At 40.9% G+C, this 18,723-nt stretch overlaps 3 protein-coding genes across 3 annotated transcripts; 2 read left to right on the top strand and 1 right to left on the bottom strand.

Annotated features, from left to right (window-relative positions):
• The first annotated feature begins 121 nt into the window (after window positions 1-121).
• On the top strand, window positions 122-3,187 carry BDR25DRAFT_303819 (uncharacterized protein). The gene is made up of 5 exons (XM_033690084.1): window positions 122-1,251; window positions 1,303-1,482; window positions 1,531-1,963; window positions 2,013-2,233; window positions 2,281-3,187. The coding sequence occupies exons 1-5, from the start codon at window positions 129-131 to the stop codon at window positions 2,883-2,885; spliced, it is 2,562 nt and encodes an 853-aa protein (XP_033547110.1). The 5' UTR covers window positions 122-128; the 3' UTR covers window positions 2,886-3,187.
• A 180-nt stretch (window positions 3,188-3,367) lies between these two features.
• On the top strand, window positions 3,368-4,607 carry BDR25DRAFT_334370 (uncharacterized protein; the record flags this gene model as incomplete). Its single annotated transcript, XM_033692925.1, has 2 exons — window positions 3,368-3,496; window positions 3,744-4,607. 2 exons carry the CDS (start codon window positions 3,368-3,370, stop codon window positions 4,605-4,607), a joined length of 993 nt encoding a protein of 330 aa, XP_033547109.1.
• An 836-nt stretch (window positions 4,608-5,443) lies between these two features.
• BDR25DRAFT_369425 (uncharacterized protein) lies at window positions 5,444-6,859 on the bottom strand (the record flags this gene model as incomplete). The annotated part of the gene is made up of 1 exon (XM_033697099.1): window positions 5,444-6,859. A coding segment is annotated over one exon (1,416 nt), but the record flags the coding sequence as incomplete, so codon positions are not given.
• Between the last annotated feature and the right edge of the window lie 11,864 nt (window positions 6,860-18,723).

Genomic DNA, 18,723 nt, shown 5'->3' with positions numbered 1-18,723 from the left:
GTTTCTGTCGCAAAGCGCACAACTCCCCTCCCCGCCTCTGTCGCGACGCAGCATTGAGTAGATGACCTGAGTTGACCTTCCCGCTGTGGCCCCATCGTAGATGCGCTTCGCGCTCTGGCTTAGCATACATGACCAGTCCGCCACAGCAAGCAGAGCACATTCGCGGCAAGACCCTCACGCCCGAGTCGCCGAAGCCCGTCCACTACCCTTCACCCTCAAATATCCCCATTCTTGAGACTCAAATGGACCCCACTATGTTCAATGACGCCGCACTCAACATCGGCACCCCAGCCTCGTACCAGTCGTACCCTCATACCCAAACGCCGAGCGCCCAATCGTCAACCTCATACTACCCCGACCAGCAACCCGCGCAATCTTTCCAGAACGTGGCAGCAAATGGCGCTGCTGTGGGTGCAGTCCCGCCTGAGTACTCTCAGTCTACGGGGTACAACGGGAGTTCGCAGACTCAAGATACTTCAATCCACAATTTCGCATCTCAGATCTCAGCCCAAGCACCTGCTCCTTCGTACAGTGAGGCAAAATCCACGCCCGTTCAAGACAGTCGGTCGCTGTATCCCATGCCCTATGAGTCCAATGCGTACCCCACTCAACAGCCCCAATCCCAGCCTGCGACCGGCAATCACTATCACACACAGACCAACAACAACAACAACATCAGCAACAACAACAACAACAACGACGACGACGGTAGCCGTGTTAATTATCAAGCCCTATTCGATCATCTGTCTGCTCCTGCTGCGAACAGTGCCAACATTGAGCGATATGCTACTCCATCCGTTCCTTCCCAGTCACAAGGCCAAACCCCCATTTCCTCGCTACCAGCGCCTTCCAATCTTCCCCCGCGACCCCCTCCCCAGGAGAAACCTGTCACACACCCTAACTATAACCCAAATGATGACATAAGGTCATACCACCCACATAGTCAGAATCAGAAACCGCAGAATAGCCAATTTCGTAGTGCGGGTCAATTGCAGCCTTTAAATATCCGGCCTAGCTCTAGCAATCCCCCATTGGAACCCTTTTCTGCCACTCGATCGAATCAAAGCCCAAGCACACCGGGATACGGCCATCGACAGTCAATCGATCTCCGCAGCGCCACACCTGACGATGAAGACGCCCGCTGGCCCCCAGAAATCAACAAATTGTACGAGGAATTTTTGGAAGATGAGAGGAAATTTGTGACCGATGGTCAATGGGACCAATTTCCCATGGGATCGCGCCTATTCATTGGTGAGTCTCTAGTGCCTATCCCCTGGGAAAGTACATCCTAACATGCGCTAGGCAATCTCCCGACGGAGAAGGTGACGAAGCGAGACATCTTCCACCGCTTCTATCGCCACGGCAAACTCGCTCAAATATCAATAAAGCAGGCATATGGATTCGTGCAATTTCTAGATTCTGGTTCGTGTTACAGGGCATTGCATACCGAACAAGGGCAGACCGTGCGAGGAAGGAAGATGCGTAAGTGAGCCCGTGAATAGCAAGTACCGTTAATCTGACTAAACTCAGATCTTGAAATATCGAAACCCCAGCGGAACACTAAGAAGGCGGATGGGAATGCAAATGACAAAAACGGAGTGCGTCGACGCTCTCGTTCGCCAGACTATACGCGGGGAGGCACGGGTTCTAGTCAGAGGAACATGGACCGATATTCCGGAAGCCAGAGCGCAATGTCTCCAAGAGACCGGGACAACCGGAGGTTCCGCGACGACTACCGCCCTATACGCTCTCCCTCACCCCAGCGTGGCAGTCGCGGCATGCGCGGCAGGAATAGGAGCCCCGATCGGTATGATGGGCGGAGGAGAAGTAGGTCGCGCTCACCGCGTCGGTACCGGAGTCGTTCTCCACGGCGAGACCTGGATGACGATCTACCGCTTCCGCGTAGAGCCCCCCATCAGATCCCTGAAGTCCAGGTATTGGTCGTCAATGAGGGCTTGCCTCGGTGAGTACACACAATTTGCTGCTTTTCTTCCCCTGCTAACAGCAACCAGCGATTTTATCCGATGGGTCGAAGACTCATTCCGGCAGGCAGGTCTACAAATAGACGTTCTTATCTTAAGCCCTCGCCTCTCTGAGCCTGCAGTCGTGCGGCGGCAGATCTTGGAAGGAGTCCTCGCAATTGTGAGACTTAACACCGCAACACTTGCCAAGAGCAAAGTGAACCTTCAGGTTTTCGATCGACGAGGAGGTGCGGACAACATTAAGTTCAATGGTGTGTATCGTTTGCCCGTCTCACAACCCAATGCTAATCCGTCACAGAATATGCAGACCTTGAGCCAACCGTAGCTGCTGCGCTTGTCATCAATGCTAAGCAGGACCAGGCCCAGGCTCAGGCTCAGACTCAAGCCCCGCCAGTCCAGCCAGTCCAACCGACAGCCCCTCACCAGTATGGCCAAGCTTTCAGTAATCCTCCTGCTCCAGCGCCCTCGTATACACCTACTCCGCATGCCCCTAACCAGTACCCTCCTACCCCGACGAGCAACGCTGGCAACCTCTCGAATCTCATATCCTCCCTCGACCCCAATGGCCTCCAGCAACTTCTAGGTGCCATATCACAAAATGGTCAATCCCAGCCTCCTCAGCCTCCTCCAACGGCACCCACGCCAGACCTTGCACGCCTTCTTGGATCTGTATCGGCCCCTCCCACCCAGACTCCCGCGTACCCGGCTCAGACACAGTACCCTCCTCCCCAAACATACCCTAATACGTATCAAAACCCCACACTCGCTTCTCTACTTGGTAGCCAGCCCCCAGTGCAACCAGCTCCACCCACAGCACCTATTCGAACTCCCACACAGGCCAGGCCAACTGGCCAGCCAGACATGAACGAGATTATGGCGCAATTGGCGAGATATCAACGGTAGTACTCCCCGTGATATAGACTTTTGCCCGTCGAGGACGGACTTGCCACAGTGATTCAAAGTACAGATTTGGTCATGCTTGTCAAATATTCTTGCTTCATTCCTCGATTGGACACCTGGCGAATTTACCTCTTCATCCACCCTCTATCTCTCGAACCAGACACCTGATGTTAGGCTCCCTGGCCTATCATAATCTCTGTTTTCTTGTTAGCTTTCGCTCATTGGCGAGGCGTTCCGGGACAATACGTGAAGGGACTGCCGGCATTTTGTTGCAGGGTGCATCTTTGCTCCTGCTCATTGTCTGGACATATGGAATGAAATGGCAGTCATGCCAGACGCAATGTGATAGCGTCATAAGTAATTTAGTCATAGTATTAAAATGTTCTAGTGATACTTGAAACTGCCCCCCTCGTGACATCGGATTTCGCATTTCGCGGTTAGACCAGGAACGACACGAATCGAGACTAGCGCATTTACGCGGTGTGATGACATCGCGAAGCAGGGATCGACGGGTTTTCTTTGAGCGACATCCTTTTTCGTCCGGCTTCCTGAACCCAACATTTCTACCCACTTCTCTTGAGTGTATATTCAATCCATTTCACGATGAAACCACGGTCTATATCCAAACTCAGCGTAAACATCATCCATCCTCGGAGAGGAATTGCAAGCACTCAATGCCGTCGAAACATCCACCTAAACCACAGCTATTCTCCCGCCATTGCGACACTCAACTGCCACCAATGCCATGGCCGGCTGCGACACAAGCCCCAAATCCATTCCTACTCATTCTATGCCGCACTCCGCCATGCTTCCTCCACCGCCACTGCCACGAAACCCACACCTTCCCCTGTTCCTCGAAAGACTCCCACACTCCCTACACGCTCACAGTGGAACGCCAAACTGAACCCCCCTGAATGTACATACGCTCCCGAGCTCAACATACCCACCCGACAACCCGGACAGATGTACTTTAGCTATCTCTTCTCGTGCGGCAAGGCCTATATCGCGTTCTACAAATCCGGGATCTCGCACGTCCGCAGCACAGCGCGACTCGCAAAATCGCTGGGACCTAAAGCGCGGATGGTGGGGGCGGGGAGCGCTGTTTTAACGAGGGCAGAATGGCAAGTTATTAGGAGAAGTAGAAGGGATATGTTAAGGTTACCTGCGTTTGGGATACTGGTGTTGGTAATGGGGGAGTGGTTGCCATTGATCGCGTTGTGGATTACTCCGCTTGTACCTGAGGTCTGTCGGATTCCAGCACAGGTGCGGAAGGAGTTGGAGAAGCTAGAGAAGACGCGGAGGGAGAGAGTGGAGAAGATGATAATGAGTGTTAAGGAGGAACTCAGGCTAGAGGGGAGGCATGTGGTGAAGTTGAGAGCTCCGCAGACGGTGCAGGTGGAAGAGGTAAGGAGGTTGAGTCGTGTTGATCTAATAAGTGTGAGTGCGAAGCTGGATGCGCACTCTCGGGTTCTTGATTATTTACCTCGGATTGGGCCGGTGGTTGTGGCGTTGAGGTGGGGTTTGGAAAGGAAGTTGAGGTATTTGTGCACAGATGATGATTTAATTATGAAAGACGGGGGGTGGCAGGGGTTAGGCAAAGAGGAAGTCAGAAGAGCGTGTGTGGACCGGGGAATTGATGTCTTGGGGAGGAGCGAGGCGGAGATGAGGAAGGGTCTTGCGGGATGGTTTGACGGCAGACGGGATACAAGAAGTAGGTCCCGTTAGGACTTCATTCTATGAGATACGTTGCGCTATTAGAGGAGATATCTCAAAAACTACACGCTACCAAATGGGCGAGAACAAATACATAAGACAATACAACCCCCAGCAACTCCAGATACCAAACAGTTAGTATCAGCATCAACTTCTTATATTCTCCCACTCCAGCATATTACTATATACCACATCGCATCTATCCCCAATCCATTCCGTCAAAGCTGTCTCTCCCGCTAAACTCCAATAAAATAAATAAAATCCCGACTTCTATGGCAGGCTACCCCCAGTATTCTATTTTCAGTGTTGAGATGCCAAAAGCTGGCTGGATCTCCCCTCAAACGTACCCCGAAGCTGGGAACTGAGGATAATTAGGTTGGATAATCAGGGTTTGCAGCAAGAGAGAGAGAGAGAGAGAGAGAGAGTTATGGCTTGGTTTGGATATAGGTGGAAAGATGGGCGGGGTTGCGGAAAGATTTGTAGAGGAGGGGGAAGGGGGAGGGGTTAGATCGCTTGAGAAATCTGGAGAAGATGTAGTATGGATGGAAGGGGTGTGTGGAAAGATAGGGAGGAGCAGGGGCAAGCAAGAGAAGGAGCAAAAGAAGCAAGTAGAAGTTTAAATTCAAGCAATGAAGAAATCTAGAACTATAATATTTCTATTAGATGTAGTGTTAATGTCTAAAGGGGGTATCTTAAGAGCTGACTAGGAACCAGGCGCTAGCACGGGAATATAAATACAAGAGATAAAACAAAACTCCAGCAACTCCCGTCGAGGAACCAACCAATACTCTGACAAATCGCAAACGCACACTACTCGTAGATGCAATACCTACCAGCCACATCTACATTCACAACTTCTCAATAAGCTTCCTACACCTCGCCCTTGTCCTTGCTTGGTATAGCCAACCGAAAAGGCTCAAAACGCCGATAAATGCAATACCCGTAATACCAAAAATATTCCAAAAAATCCAACTATCACGATGGTCCTGGTTATCCGTCGACAGTCTCACCGTGCTATTCTCATTATGGATGGCATACTGAATGATGCCGGCTTTGCAGATGCAGTTGCGGTATACGCCGACGAGCTGCATGATTGTTCCACCGACTGTGGAGAAGGCTCCAAGGATAAGACAAAGCCCAGCCCAGAGGTGGACTAGAATGAAGGATTTAGTTTTGTACCAGGGGATGTTTTTGTTCTTGTGCTGGAGGCGGAGCGAGGAGTTGTGGTAGAGCCACCAGATCAGGAGCCCGTTTTGGGAGCAAACGAAGACGAGGATGGTGAGCGAGCGGCACCCGATGCCGATTTCGGGCGTGAAGTAGGAGACAGTGAACGCGAAGGAGCAGGGGATGGTGATGAGCAAGGCGGCTGAGAAAGCCGCCCAGAATCGGCAGCGGAAGGATAGGATTTTGGTGCAGATGGCGGGGTCTAGAGGTGCCCAGTGGGTCCACGATTGGAAGAGGCGAGCCCGATTCCATACCCAAACCGTCCGGAAGGGAGACTCGTAGAAGTGCCACGGCTGCGAGAACCCGGTGATGGGAGGATTGGATTCGGAAAATACAGCCTCGAGACTGGCAGGATTGTCGATACCTAGGACGCTCGAGGAAACGATGGCGCCGATGACAATGACTCCGTACCACAACCCGAAAGCAATTGCATGTGCAGTGTCATTATCTCCTCTCCTATTCTCAGCGTCGATGAGAGAATAGGCGTATGCTCCGAGATAGAAGAACACAGGTACGCCGACGCGAGTCCCGTAGGATGGAAGAAGAGTCAGGAGCGCTTGCAGCTTGCGTCGTCCGTGTGCAGAAGAAACAATGTCAGACTGGATCTTAGCAGCGAGTTCCCCATCGCCTGGCATCAAGCTTCCCACCAACGCGAAGGCGATGTCTTGTCGCCCTTCTTCTCGCAATTGGGGCGGGAGTGGCTGTTGGAGTGCTCCTTCAACTGTTTCCCTGACTGCATCGAGAACCGTGTGGTCGATCAATGCCTCATGAATAGCTCCAGCAATTAGTGGTCCCGAAAATGCAAACACAATGATAATCCACAAGACGATGTCAAGGATCATGATAACAAGGCTGAAAACGAGCCACGGGAGACTGTAACGCTTCTTAAGCCCAAACCAACTCTCCATTCTGGGAACTCGGAAGCTTCGTGGGATTGAGACAACGAATGCAAAAGCCGGAACCAGAAAACCGACCAGCGGACCAACCCACTCAGTTAGATTCCCCAGTTCGGACCCTCTATATCCAGGGGCTTTGGCTAGACATTCAGGAAGAGATATGACGATTCTCTCGGCCGGCGGTTCCCCTTTAGCATATTTTCTGCCACAAACGAAGTTCAAGTTGTTGCGGAGTGAGGGGTCGTCTTGCAATATTAGAGTTCTGGTGGATTCGCATAGAAGATCGAAGTCTTGATTTGCTTCAATCGCAAGGCAGCATCGCAGGTAGAGGGCGCTGAAGAAAAGGAGGCTAGGAGAGATAGGATGATAACGAACTCGCATAATTTAGCCTTTTAAAGATTTGTAAATGATGATATCATGCAACGAACAGAGCAAAAAGAAGAGGAATCTAAGGGACGGAAGCGAACATTTAATACAAAAGATAGAGCTACGCGTCGATGCGAATTAATATTTGGTGGAGGCATTCCATCACCTGCACATGAATAGGTAGGCGAGCAACTCCTCGTTGTGGCGGACTTCCCACCCAGACTGCGCCACTTCGCGAGGGATACGTTTAGAATGGCCCCCGGGTCGGTTGGGGCGCACCTCTCTCCCTAAAAGGGTATGTATTGCTAACAAGATCATCGCCAGCACCTCTGTAGATTCTGTCATATGTGTCGAATCATCACGAGGAGACAGGCGTAAAAAGAAATTCGCTGGCTGGCGCGGGCCTGGCAGGGTAGGTGAAACGGTCCTGAGCCACGAGTGACTCATGCCGAAACATTCATTTCGAGTCCTAGCTATGATTTCTTCATGCTCGTGCTTGAGCTGCGACGCATAAGAAGACGCCTCGAGCTGAAGGCATGTCTGAAAGGCTTAGGCAACAACAGTTATCGAAATGGGAGGGCGAGGACAATAAAGACTGAATAGGCTAGAGAAGCTGCACTTGAGACTGAGCTGTGTGCCACCCTGGGCAAGAAAGATAAATGCGTGGGATGAGATGGTGGTGGATGAGGAATCAGCGACATGTTTAGACGAGGTTCTCTTCTCCCATACTACTCTGGGTATCGGGGCCGATGATTCATTGGCGCCTACCCGACACGTTCAACCTTCGGCTTTTCAGCCTCGCTGCTTTTCGTCCGAACTAGATTCCATTTTTCCAGTCATCCTACTATTCGTCCCATTGCGCGATTGCCGCTTCGCTTTCGCCCTTCCATTCAAAGCCTAGAACACCATATACATGTACTCATCGATCTTGTTGGCCTTAATGATGTTCTGTGCATGAGAAAACATGAACGCTGCATTCAGCAAACCGTGAACGCGTCGCCTCGTGGCCCCTAATCCCTTACAATACCCCCGTTCATGGCGCCCTTTGCTTGCTTCTCTTCGCTACCTGCCGCAGGAAAAATGACATGTATCGCGAATCACGAGCGGGAGTCATCCCGAGCGGGCGGTGCTTAACAGCCACATGAACCGCCAAGCACCATACCAACCCCTTGATAAACAATTAACAAGATCAGGATGATTCGGATTTTTAAAGCATATATCACTTCGTGCTCGGACCCCAGAAAATAATATCTATGGCTGGATATTGTTTTTGGAGCCTTATTGATGGACGAGATGAGTCTCTTGGAAGTTGCATTGCAAGACATCAACGTACGATTAGTCAACCTTGGGGCAAACAGCACAATAGTTACAACATGTAAAACAGCGCCGCAAGGGTTTGATATGATGGTATGATTAGGGAGACTTTGCTCTGCTTGCCAAATTTAGAAGCATCTTGGCAGAGAGCACTGAAGTGAGCAGTGGTGGTGGGTGCTCTTCGATTTCTCGTTGGATACGGTCACGCCCTGGATATGGATTGTGGTTCTTGGGTCTTCATATCTAGATTTGAGCCTTGACTGCCTCGGAGCTCCAAGCTAACGTCTTGATTTGCACTGTCTGATAGATTCTACGGAACCATCTTCTATTATCGATTAACTTCCATGGTGGTGTTGTGGTCTAAGAGTAACAGCGTCAAGAGCGATTCAAGGGCGTTGGCGCTGGTTCATTTAGCAAATTAGCCTTGATTAACTGAGCCATGGCAAGTTGAAAATTGTTTGGCCAGACATTGCAAAGGGGTGGCGAACACATTCCTGGGAAGTCCCTTGCTCTCATTCTTAATCTTCAGGCACCTCAATAGAAGGGTTGTTGCGTTGATTTTGGGTAATGCTATCTGTTCAGCTTTATGATAAAGGAGAATTCCTCCCGACTGCCATTCAAAGTCCATTCCTCTTCGCAGTCACAGCCTAAATTCGTCGCCTCATGCTACATATGTTTTCTCATGCAAAACTTCACACCTTGCTGCTCTAGGGTCTTATGTCGCCATATTGTTAATGATACAAGGAGGGTTTGTGACTTTAAGCGAGAATGCTAACTGTAACGATTCTACGAATCGTTCCATCTCGGGTCGCTCGGATCCTATCCGAAGGGTCCCCGTATCGGCCCCGACCATGACTTGACCCAGCCCCCCGCAGTTACCCCTATTCCCTCATGTATTTAGTCGCACCTTGCCCCTGTAGCTAGCTTGGTAGTTTTCTGATATCCTACGTACCAGGCCTATAGGTGTCATTGGTATTCCTAGGTCTCTAAGTCCCCACGCACTCCTATATGCCTCTAAGTGGATTTATACCGCATTTAGACCTATTGTCTTGCCTACGCTGTTATATTATATTAGAAAACTTACTTTTACTAGTAACAGCCTTATTAATAATATTATATTAATTATTTATTTAACTACATCTAACTCTAAAAAGTGTTTAATTTAGTTTAGGTTACTATTTTTACACACTGTTACATTAAATTATTTAGTTAGTATAGATAAGATTCTAGAAACCTTTTATTAACTAAAGCCTTTAAGTTTAGAACTTTCTATCCTCTATAATTAAGATTACCTTTAGAAAAGTTATAAAGAGTGCGCTAAAGTAGAAACTTAAAGACTACTAATAACTTATTAAAATTAGGGACAACTACTAATGCCTAACTCTTAACTACTATTAGATTCTATTATAAAGACTGCAACCTATTCTAGCTATAGCTAAGGCAAGATACCTGCCTTTAGAACTAAACTACTACTAACCTTAATAGCTAAACTCTCTTTTATAGGACCTAAAGCTAAAAACTTACTAGATTTAGAGTTAAACTTTAGTAGTATAGCCTTTAAAAACTAAGTTGCTTAATTAAGGGCATAAATTAAATAGCTAACTAGATTAAAAACTGTTAGTTCTAATTATCCCTTACTAACTACTAAATTACTTATAATAATGCCTTAAATTACCTCTGCTACTTTAATAGTAAGAGACCTTTTAGGCACCCCTAAGCTTCTTTAAAGCTACCTTACTAAACACATGCCTAAGATTAAGAACCTTATAGACAGCAAAGAACTTATGTTTAAATAATAGTAAGCCTTTATTATAGATAGACTTAACATTAATTTAGATTACTATTAGAGTAAGTGTGCACGCATAGCGTTAGTATAGGGACACACTGCTAGTATTGCAAAGGAATACCTAGAGCCTAGATACCTAGCTAAATTAGATAACTTTTAGTTTAAAAACATAAAAAAAATAATTAAGCTTTTATAAACTTACTTTATTACTAGTAATAAAAAGATAAAGGCGTAATAAGTGTTTTAAACTCTAAAAATAGGTAAAGAAGAAGCATTTTTTACTTTTAAAGCTTACTTTATTAGTGCTGCTGTTAAAGGGTTTATATTAAAAGCAGAATAGTTCTTTTACTTATAAAAAAAGATACTACCTAGCCTAAAAGTACTAAACTTAGGTTTTAAGCATACTTAAAAGGGCTTCTTTAAGACTATAGTAGCCTACCTAACAGCTTATAATATAGAAAGAAGGAATACCTTTGCTATTTTAAAGTAAACTATTAATCTTACCTAACAGTCTACTATTAGACCTAGTATAGATTAGTCTTAGAAGGTTTCTAGTAATACATCTAAGGGGGTATACTATTCTAGTGCACCCTGACCTGCACCTTTGTTAGTACCTTAATCTACCCTAGCTACCCACAGACAACCTAGCTAGACACCTGCCCCTAAAAGACAAACAACTTCTAGCAGCTATTATAATTATAGTAAACTAGAATATCTTACTAGCAATTATCCTATCCCTAGAGTATAGAAGATTAAGGTAGAGTAATAAGAATCTAAGAAAAAGTTTATAAATGTAAATAATTATAACCTAGATGCCTTCTAAATAGAAAATAGTAATGCCTAGAAAAACTCTTTATCTTAAGCTTAAGTAAGTATAATCTATTAAACATTAATTTATTACACTTATTTAAAGGAAAACACTTTTAAGTTTCTACTATTTTATATTTAAAAAGCATTAGAGTCTATTTAAATCTTTTAGTTAATACTAGCGCTTATAGTTTCTTATTTATTAACTTACTAACTACTAAGTTATTATTCTAATGCTTTTATATTCTTATCTAATGCTTACTATTTAAAGTTATAGTTAAGGGCTTTTAAGATTAGATCTAAGTCCCTATCTACTAGTATATCTGCCTGCACATGCAAATTAATAAGAGAAGCATCTAAAACTGCCTTTTTATTATTATAGACCTTAGTTCCTAAGATTGCATTATTAGTATTAAATAGTTACATTATTTTAAACTCTATCTAGATATAAAGAGGAATTAGATTATATAGCCTAGTAAATATCTACTTACCTATAAACCTTTGCTGCCCTTGCTTATGCAATTAACCTAGCCTACACATAATAAAGAAGTAGAGCTAGATATTAAACAACACAACGCACTATAGAAAAAGGACTAATTTTAGCAGTTATATAGCCTAATAATCTACTGCATTAAGGGTTTACTAAGGCTACTAAAATTATATAGGTCTTCTATTGTCTATAGTCTAAAGACACTTAAATTATCTTTCTGCCTATTTATTAAGAAGTCTAGAATAGGTCTAAAAGAGGTCTGTTTAGCTACTATTACCCTAATTTTAGTAAATGCTTTTTATTTTAATATAAAAAGAAAAAAGAACAAGTTCTTTTTAACTTCTATTTATAAAATTAAGTAGTTAATTAAAGATAAGCAAGCTTTATAGTTAGACGCTAAATGTAAAACTAAAGCATTAGTAAACCTTTAATTACCCTCTAAATACTATTAGTACTAAGATGTATTTAGCTACACAGCAGCTTACTAGCTACTAGTACATTGTCTATATAACTACAAGATTGTCCTTACAGAGCCTCTCCCTAACAGTTACAGTCTGTTGTACAAACAGAACCTTAAGGAGCTAGAGGCAATAAAGAAATATGTTATAAATAATCTAAAATATAGCTTTATTAAGTAAAGTTAAAGCCTTTTTGCATCTTCTATCTTTTATGTATAGAAACTAAATAGCAACTTATATATCTATATTAATTACTGCAAACTTAACACTTTTACTTGTAAAAATGTGTATTTAATACTGCGCATAAATAAACTTTTATTAAGACCTACTAAGGTAGTAATCTTTACTAAGTTTAATATTTACACAGCTTTTAACAAGATTAGGATAGATCTAAGCTTTAAAAAGTGTACTACCTTTTAAACATAATACAGAACCTATAAGTGTAAAGTTTTACTTTTTAGATTATGTAATAGTCTAGTAACTTACTAGCGCTATATAAATAACATATTAATTAACTATCTAGATAATTTTTGCATTACCTATTTTAATAACATCCTTATTTACTCTAAAGACAAGGTAACTTATATTCTCTATATTAAAAAAGTCTTAGAAAGGCTCTAGCAAGCAGGATTATAAGTAGAGATTAAAAAAAGTAAATTTTATGTTACTTAAATAAAGTATCTTAGCTATATACTTTTAAATAAAGGACTAGAAGTTAACCTATAGAAAGTAGAGGTGCTACGCAACTAGCAGGCGCCTACTACTGTAATAGGTGTAAAATTCTTCCTAGGCTTTACTAGATTTTATTAGCAATTTGTTTTAAAATTCTTTTATATAGTAAAACTAATTATTATACTTTAAAGCTTTACTACCCCTTTTATATAGACTTTAGAGTGTAATGTGGCTTTTAAAAAGCTAAAGTTTGCGCTACTAAGTATACTTATACTTTACTATTTTAACTTTATGTTGTAAACTAAAATTAAAACTAACACTTTTAATAAAGTAGTAGCAGAAGTCCTTTCTTAGAAACAAGTAGATAGAAATTAGTGCTTTGTATTATTTTATAGCAAGGTCCTATCTAGTTTAGAGCTAAACTAGGAGATACATAATAAGAAGCTATTTGCAATTATTACTATGTTTAAATAATAAAGGGCTAAGCTTACATTTATAGTAATAAGCACTCTAGTATATACTAATTATTATTTATTAAAGTACTTTATAATAATAAAGGTGCTAAATACTTATTAGGTCTATTAAGCTAAAAAGTTAGCTTAGTATTGCTTTTAAATTAAGTATACCCTTAGTAAGAACAACACTAGAGCAGACATCTTTAGTTATTGTAAACAAGATGTAGAAAATTTAAAAGCAGCTTAAACTAATAATAAGTTAAGGGTCTTACTAGAGCTACACTAACTTTACCTTTAAATTAACTCTAAACTAGCTTAGTACTATATTGCTTAAACAACAACTTAAGCAGCTACACTAAATGTTATAAAAGAACTAAACTAGGTTATGTCTTTAAATTCTTTAAAATTAATTAATGTATTACTTTAAAAAAATTAAGCTTTTTTTATATAAAAGTAAGAACTCCTACTTTACTATTATTAGATAGGAAATAGACTACTTCTTTATGCTAACTGCTTATATATGCTAGCAGACTTATTACTATGTACTTAACTTATTTAAGAAGTCTATAACTAAGTATCTTTAGCACATCTTAGTGCTACTAAGACTTATTAGTTACTAGCCTAAAAGTACTACTAAAAGGGTATAGAGTCTACTTGTAAGCAATATATATAGAATTACCTCCCCTGTTATAAGGCTTATCTAAAACAGACCTAAACTCTAGGCTTTATCTACCTCTTACTAATTCCTGCTTAACTAATGCAGCACCTGTGCATTAACTTTAAGAAGTTTTCTAAAGACAAGTCTAGATATAATTAGATTATAGTTATAATTAATTACTTATTAAAACAAGCTATTTTTATCCCCTGCTATAAAACAATTAATGCTTAAAAAATAGCTGCTTTATTTATTTAATAGGTGTACTATTTTAGCTACACACCTAAAACTATTATTTTTAATTAAGAACTTTAGTTTGTATCTAGTTTTTAGTCTAAATTCTATTAAATTTTAGGCGTAAAAGTTAAGCTTTCTACTACTTATTATAAAGAAACAGATAGCTAAATAGAGATTATAAATAAGTATATTAATTAAAGACTAAGGCTTTTTATATTTTTTTACTAAAATAACTAAAGTTCTTTACTACCTTTAATTAATTAGGCTTAGATAACCTTACTCTATGTAATAATTAAAATGTCTTTATATTAAGTTTTATACAGCTCTAAACTATGTTAAAGCTGGGACTAGAAACATTCTACAGAACCTATTACAGCTACAGACAAGCTAAATTATAAGGATGCCCTAGCATTAGCAACCTACATGCATGCAGCCTAGGAGTTAGCTAAGACCTACATAGAAAAGGCCTAGGATTAGATGCAAACTGTAGTTAATTACTACTGCTAGCTAGTTAACTAGAAGGTTAGCAACATAGTCTACCTAAACACTAAAAACCTAGCTGTCTAAAGACCTAGCTAAAAACTATCTAAATAATAAAAAGGCCCCTTTAAAGTACTTAAATAAGTTAGAAACTTATACTACTTAAAGCTACTTTTAAAGTTAAAGATACATAATGTCTTTGCACTAAACATGCTTTATAAAGACCCTTAAGATCTACTCCTAAAACAAGAACCTCTAAAACCCCCTAAAATTACTATTAATAAAGTAAAGGAGTAAAAAGTAGAGAAAATACTTGCTAGCAAGCTTTACTAGAAAACGCTTAAGTACTAAGTAAAATAGGTAGGACACAACCCTAATCTAGTCTAGTATAAGGCTTTAAATTTTATAAGTTCCCCCTATAAATTAAAAGCCTTTTATAATAAGCATCTAAATTAGCTAGGACCTTTAAGGGCCTTATAGAAGTAGATTAAGGCTTTTAAAGCTAGTATAGAAGGTATAGATTACTTAGCAGATAATAAAGTATAAAAGTAAGGAGTTAGATTATATTTTTATATAATATTATTATAACTTTATAAACATGTTGCTTAGGAGGTCTAACAGCAAGCTGTTAGACACCTCTAGACTCTTCTCTTCCTCCTCCTTTGCCCTTCTTCCTCTTCTCCCTCCTCTCCTCCCTCCCCTCTAGACTCCCCCTAAACCCCCTCCGCCTTATCCTTAGCTGCCTAAAAGCGCTGTAATGTCTGCCTAAAGGTTAGACACTAGAGCCTTTAGGGCTAAAACTTGTTAGAGCAGCTTAGTATTCTAGTAGAACAAGGCCACCTAAACACTAGCTATAGGAAGCCTAGCTTTCTAACTCTTTATAACCTACACTACCTGCGCTAGGTTCTAAGCAGACTTTAAAACAGCCTTAAAGGCTTCCTTCTTATCCCCTTTACTCTCTATGTTTTAGGCTGCTGCCTACAGCTTAAGATAGCCCTACAGGACTAGAAACTCCTTCTTGTAATATAAGAGGACCTACACGCGCATTAGTAACTTGTAACTTAGCAGTATTAGACTATATTTATACAGGATTATATTTCTTATTATGTAAAGTGTAATATTTACATTTCTTTAATTTAAAGGACTAATAAGAAAACTTAACCTAAAGGCTGTAGGTAAGGGTGTAGGCAGCTTAAAAGTAGATAACTTAAAACGCCTCTAAAGAGGCTCTAGGAGGGGGGCAGAGCAGCATAGTAATTTTCTTTAATGCTATAATTAGTTAGCAGACTAAGCTATAAGATGTTAGGTGCATAATAATACCTACAAAGTAAAGATTTAGATAATAGCTAAAGAAGAAACTAACAACATTAACTAGACTATATAAGTAAGGCAAGTAAACACTTATTACTATAAATAATAAATTTACTATATTAACAACAACTACACTGCTAGTTACTACTAAACAAAAACATTATAATAAAGGCATTATATTAGTATTAAGTTTTTAGTCTATTTTTTAGTAACAAGAAATTTTAGTTAAGATAGTTGTACTTATTATATTCTATCTAAATTAGTTTCTAAAGCAGTTTTAAATATGTTCTACACATTACAGATAGGGACTATTAGCCTACAGAGGGGGGGGTAGTGTAACAATTCTACAAATTGTTCCATCTTGGGTCGCTCGGATCCTATCCGAAGGGTCCCCGTATCGGCCCCGACCATGACTTGACCCAGCCCCCCGCAGTTACCCCTATTCCCTCATGTATTTAGTCGCACCTCGCCCCTGTAGCTAGCTTAGTAGTTTTCTGATATCCTACGTACCAGGCCTATAGGTGTCATTGGTATTCCCAGGTCTCTAAGTCCCCACGCACTCCCATATGCCTCTGAGTGGATTCATACCGCATTCGGACCCATTGTCTTGCCTGCGCCGTTACACTAACGTACTTCACAGGCGAGTTGCTCACACACCTAAGTTGCTTACTTTTACTAAGACCCTACTAAACTACCCTTCCTACACTAATGTATTCTCTATAATACTACTTAAACATGCTAAAAAAACATTAGATAACGTACCTAACGGGTTGGTCGGCCACACAGGTTGGCCGGCCACTTTTGCTAAGCCCCTACCAAAACCACCCTATTCTAGCGCAAAACTGCCTACTTTAGCCCTGTATAGAGCAATACAACACAAGATATTATTTAAAGTTTACTTCTACTACTTTATTACACATACACAAGTTATGCCTAGTTTAATTACACTACTTGTATTACCTTTAACTTAGCTTACCTTCTTTAGCGCGCACTTATGTCTTTAGCTTCTTTCTATTACTACGCGCTTTAAACTTCTTTAAAGCAGTTAAATAAGCCTTATTCTTAACTATTAAAGTTCTTTTTGCCTAAATTTGCTTTCTTTTATGTAATCTATGTTATGTAGTAGCTTTATTTACTACTTAAAGCTTTATAATCTTCTTTTATGCTAACACTAGCTTATGCGCAATAATTAATGCCCCCTTTAAAACTTTTTTAAAGGCTTTTACTATAGACATTAGTAAGCTATCTACATACTTTTAAATTTTTACTTTTATAAGCATTAATTATAACCTAAATTTAAGAGTATTACTTAGGGTTTATAACTGCTAGGGCTTATTATTAATAAGTAGTAGTTGTTGAATAGGCTCTGACAGCTAGCTGCTTATGGTATGAGCACTTAAGTAGCAAGAGTAAGAGTGGTGTACGGTGTGCACAGCGTACGAGGTAGGTAAGGTGAGGGCAACATGTTTCTGGTTCTATTGCTCTTGTCTTTCCTCCGTACAGAGGAAAAGGGGGATATCTAGATGTTCGCGCACAGAGGTTCGCGCACGAGCATCATGTGACATAGATACGTGATCCTGCTCGTGCGCGATCGTTCGTATCCAGACTATGACGCTGCTGCTGCGTACGGACAGTAGTAGTAATAAAGTACATAACTAGATATTAAAGGCTATTTTAACCTATTTTAGGTTAAATAGGACTAAACTAGCGCCTTAAAACCCTCTTTAGATATTACTAGAAGTAATTACTGCATTATAAGTGTATATAAAGCATAATAAAAACTTAAGTTTTATAATATAAGTAATTTAGTTATACATAAAATTTTTAGCTTAGCGCTTATACACCTTTTTTAAAGGGGTAAAACAACCTACATTAAAAGGCTATAAAAAGTGTAATAAGTGTAGAGGCATGTAAATAGTAATAATTTTATTTTTTTTATAGTACTACTAAAAATTAAGTAAGTTATAGCTTTTATAGCTATTAATAATAAAAAGCTAATAAGCGCTTATAACTTTTTTTTTATATACTTATTAAAGTGCTTTAACTACTATAGCCTAAGCTTATTTATTATCTAGCTGTTTTTAGAGACTGTAATAACCTAGTTTTAAAACAGATTTTTCTTTTTATACTAAGCAAAGAGGTAATAGCAGCCCTTAAAAATAATAAAAAGTAAAATAGCCTACTCTATTATATTAATGTCTTAGATAACTATTATCTACTTTTTATTACTTTACTATATTACCTTTAGCTGTTTTTATTTTTTTTAAAGCTATAATAACTACTTTAGTTAATATCTAGCCTATTATAAAGTCTAACTTATTAAAGTTATATATGTCTTTATTCTAGATACTATACTTAGCTTTTATGTTAGCTACTAGGTAAAACTAGCCCTAGATAACCTTTAAATTCTTATAAAGTGCTTTTTTATAATTATTAGCAGAGCTTGCTCTGCTTATTATATTCGGGTTTGCAGAACGAAAAGTTGAGCAGAATCTCCTCTTTTGGACGCGCTAGTTAGTCAGAATTTCTTCGGATAAACCCCGGTAACGCTGTTTCTCTGTCACCTTATGTGTTTCTTATATTCTTTTTTAAAAAAAATGTATACCTAATGTAAGTGCACCTTTATGCTAATTTGCATGCAGTTTGCTCCAGCATGTGTTGTGTAAAACATGTTTAAATTATAGTTAGTTGCGTCTGTTCCACCTCTCTAGCCACATCGGTGTGTCGGGGATTGGCATCAGCCACATTGGTGTGTCGAGGATTGGCATCAGCCGCATTGGTGTGTCGGGGATTGGCATCAGCCGCATCAGTGTGTCGGGGATTGGCATCAGCCGCATCGGTGTGTCAGGGATTGGCATCAGCCGCATCAGTGTGTTTGTCAGATATGCGCACCTACTGTCAAGACAGGAGGAACGCTGGACGAAAGCTGCTACATAGTACGAGCAATAAGCTCGAACAGTATGTTGCTGCAAATTGC

This window comes from Lindgomyces ingoldianus (genome assembly GCF_010093535.1).
Source record: "Lindgomyces ingoldianus strain ATCC 200398 unplaced genomic scaffold BDR25scaffold_17, whole genome shotgun sequence".
Taxonomy (NCBI): Eukaryota; Fungi; Ascomycota; class Dothideomycetes; order Pleosporales; family Lindgomycetaceae; genus Lindgomyces; species Lindgomyces ingoldianus.
The sequence above is the reverse complement of the archived record's forward strand: the minus strand, read 5'-3'. Positions and strand labels throughout refer to the sequence as shown.

What these genes read in the sequence shown, in the direction of transcription:
- BDR25DRAFT_303819 (XM_033690084.1), top strand. Translation starts at nt 129, where the DNA reads ATGACCAGTCCGCCACAGCAAGCAGAGCACATTCGCGGCAAGACCCTC. An exon ending in GTCAATGAGGGCTTGCCTCG is followed by an intron (nt 1,964 to 2,012) that starts GTGAGTACACAC and finishes AACAGCAACCAG; the next exon opens with CGATTTTATCCGATGGGTCG. An exon ending in GGACAACATTAAGTTCAATG is followed by an intron (nt 2,234 to 2,280) that starts GTGTGTATCGTT and finishes AATCCGTCACAG; the next exon opens with AATATGCAGACCTTGAGCCA.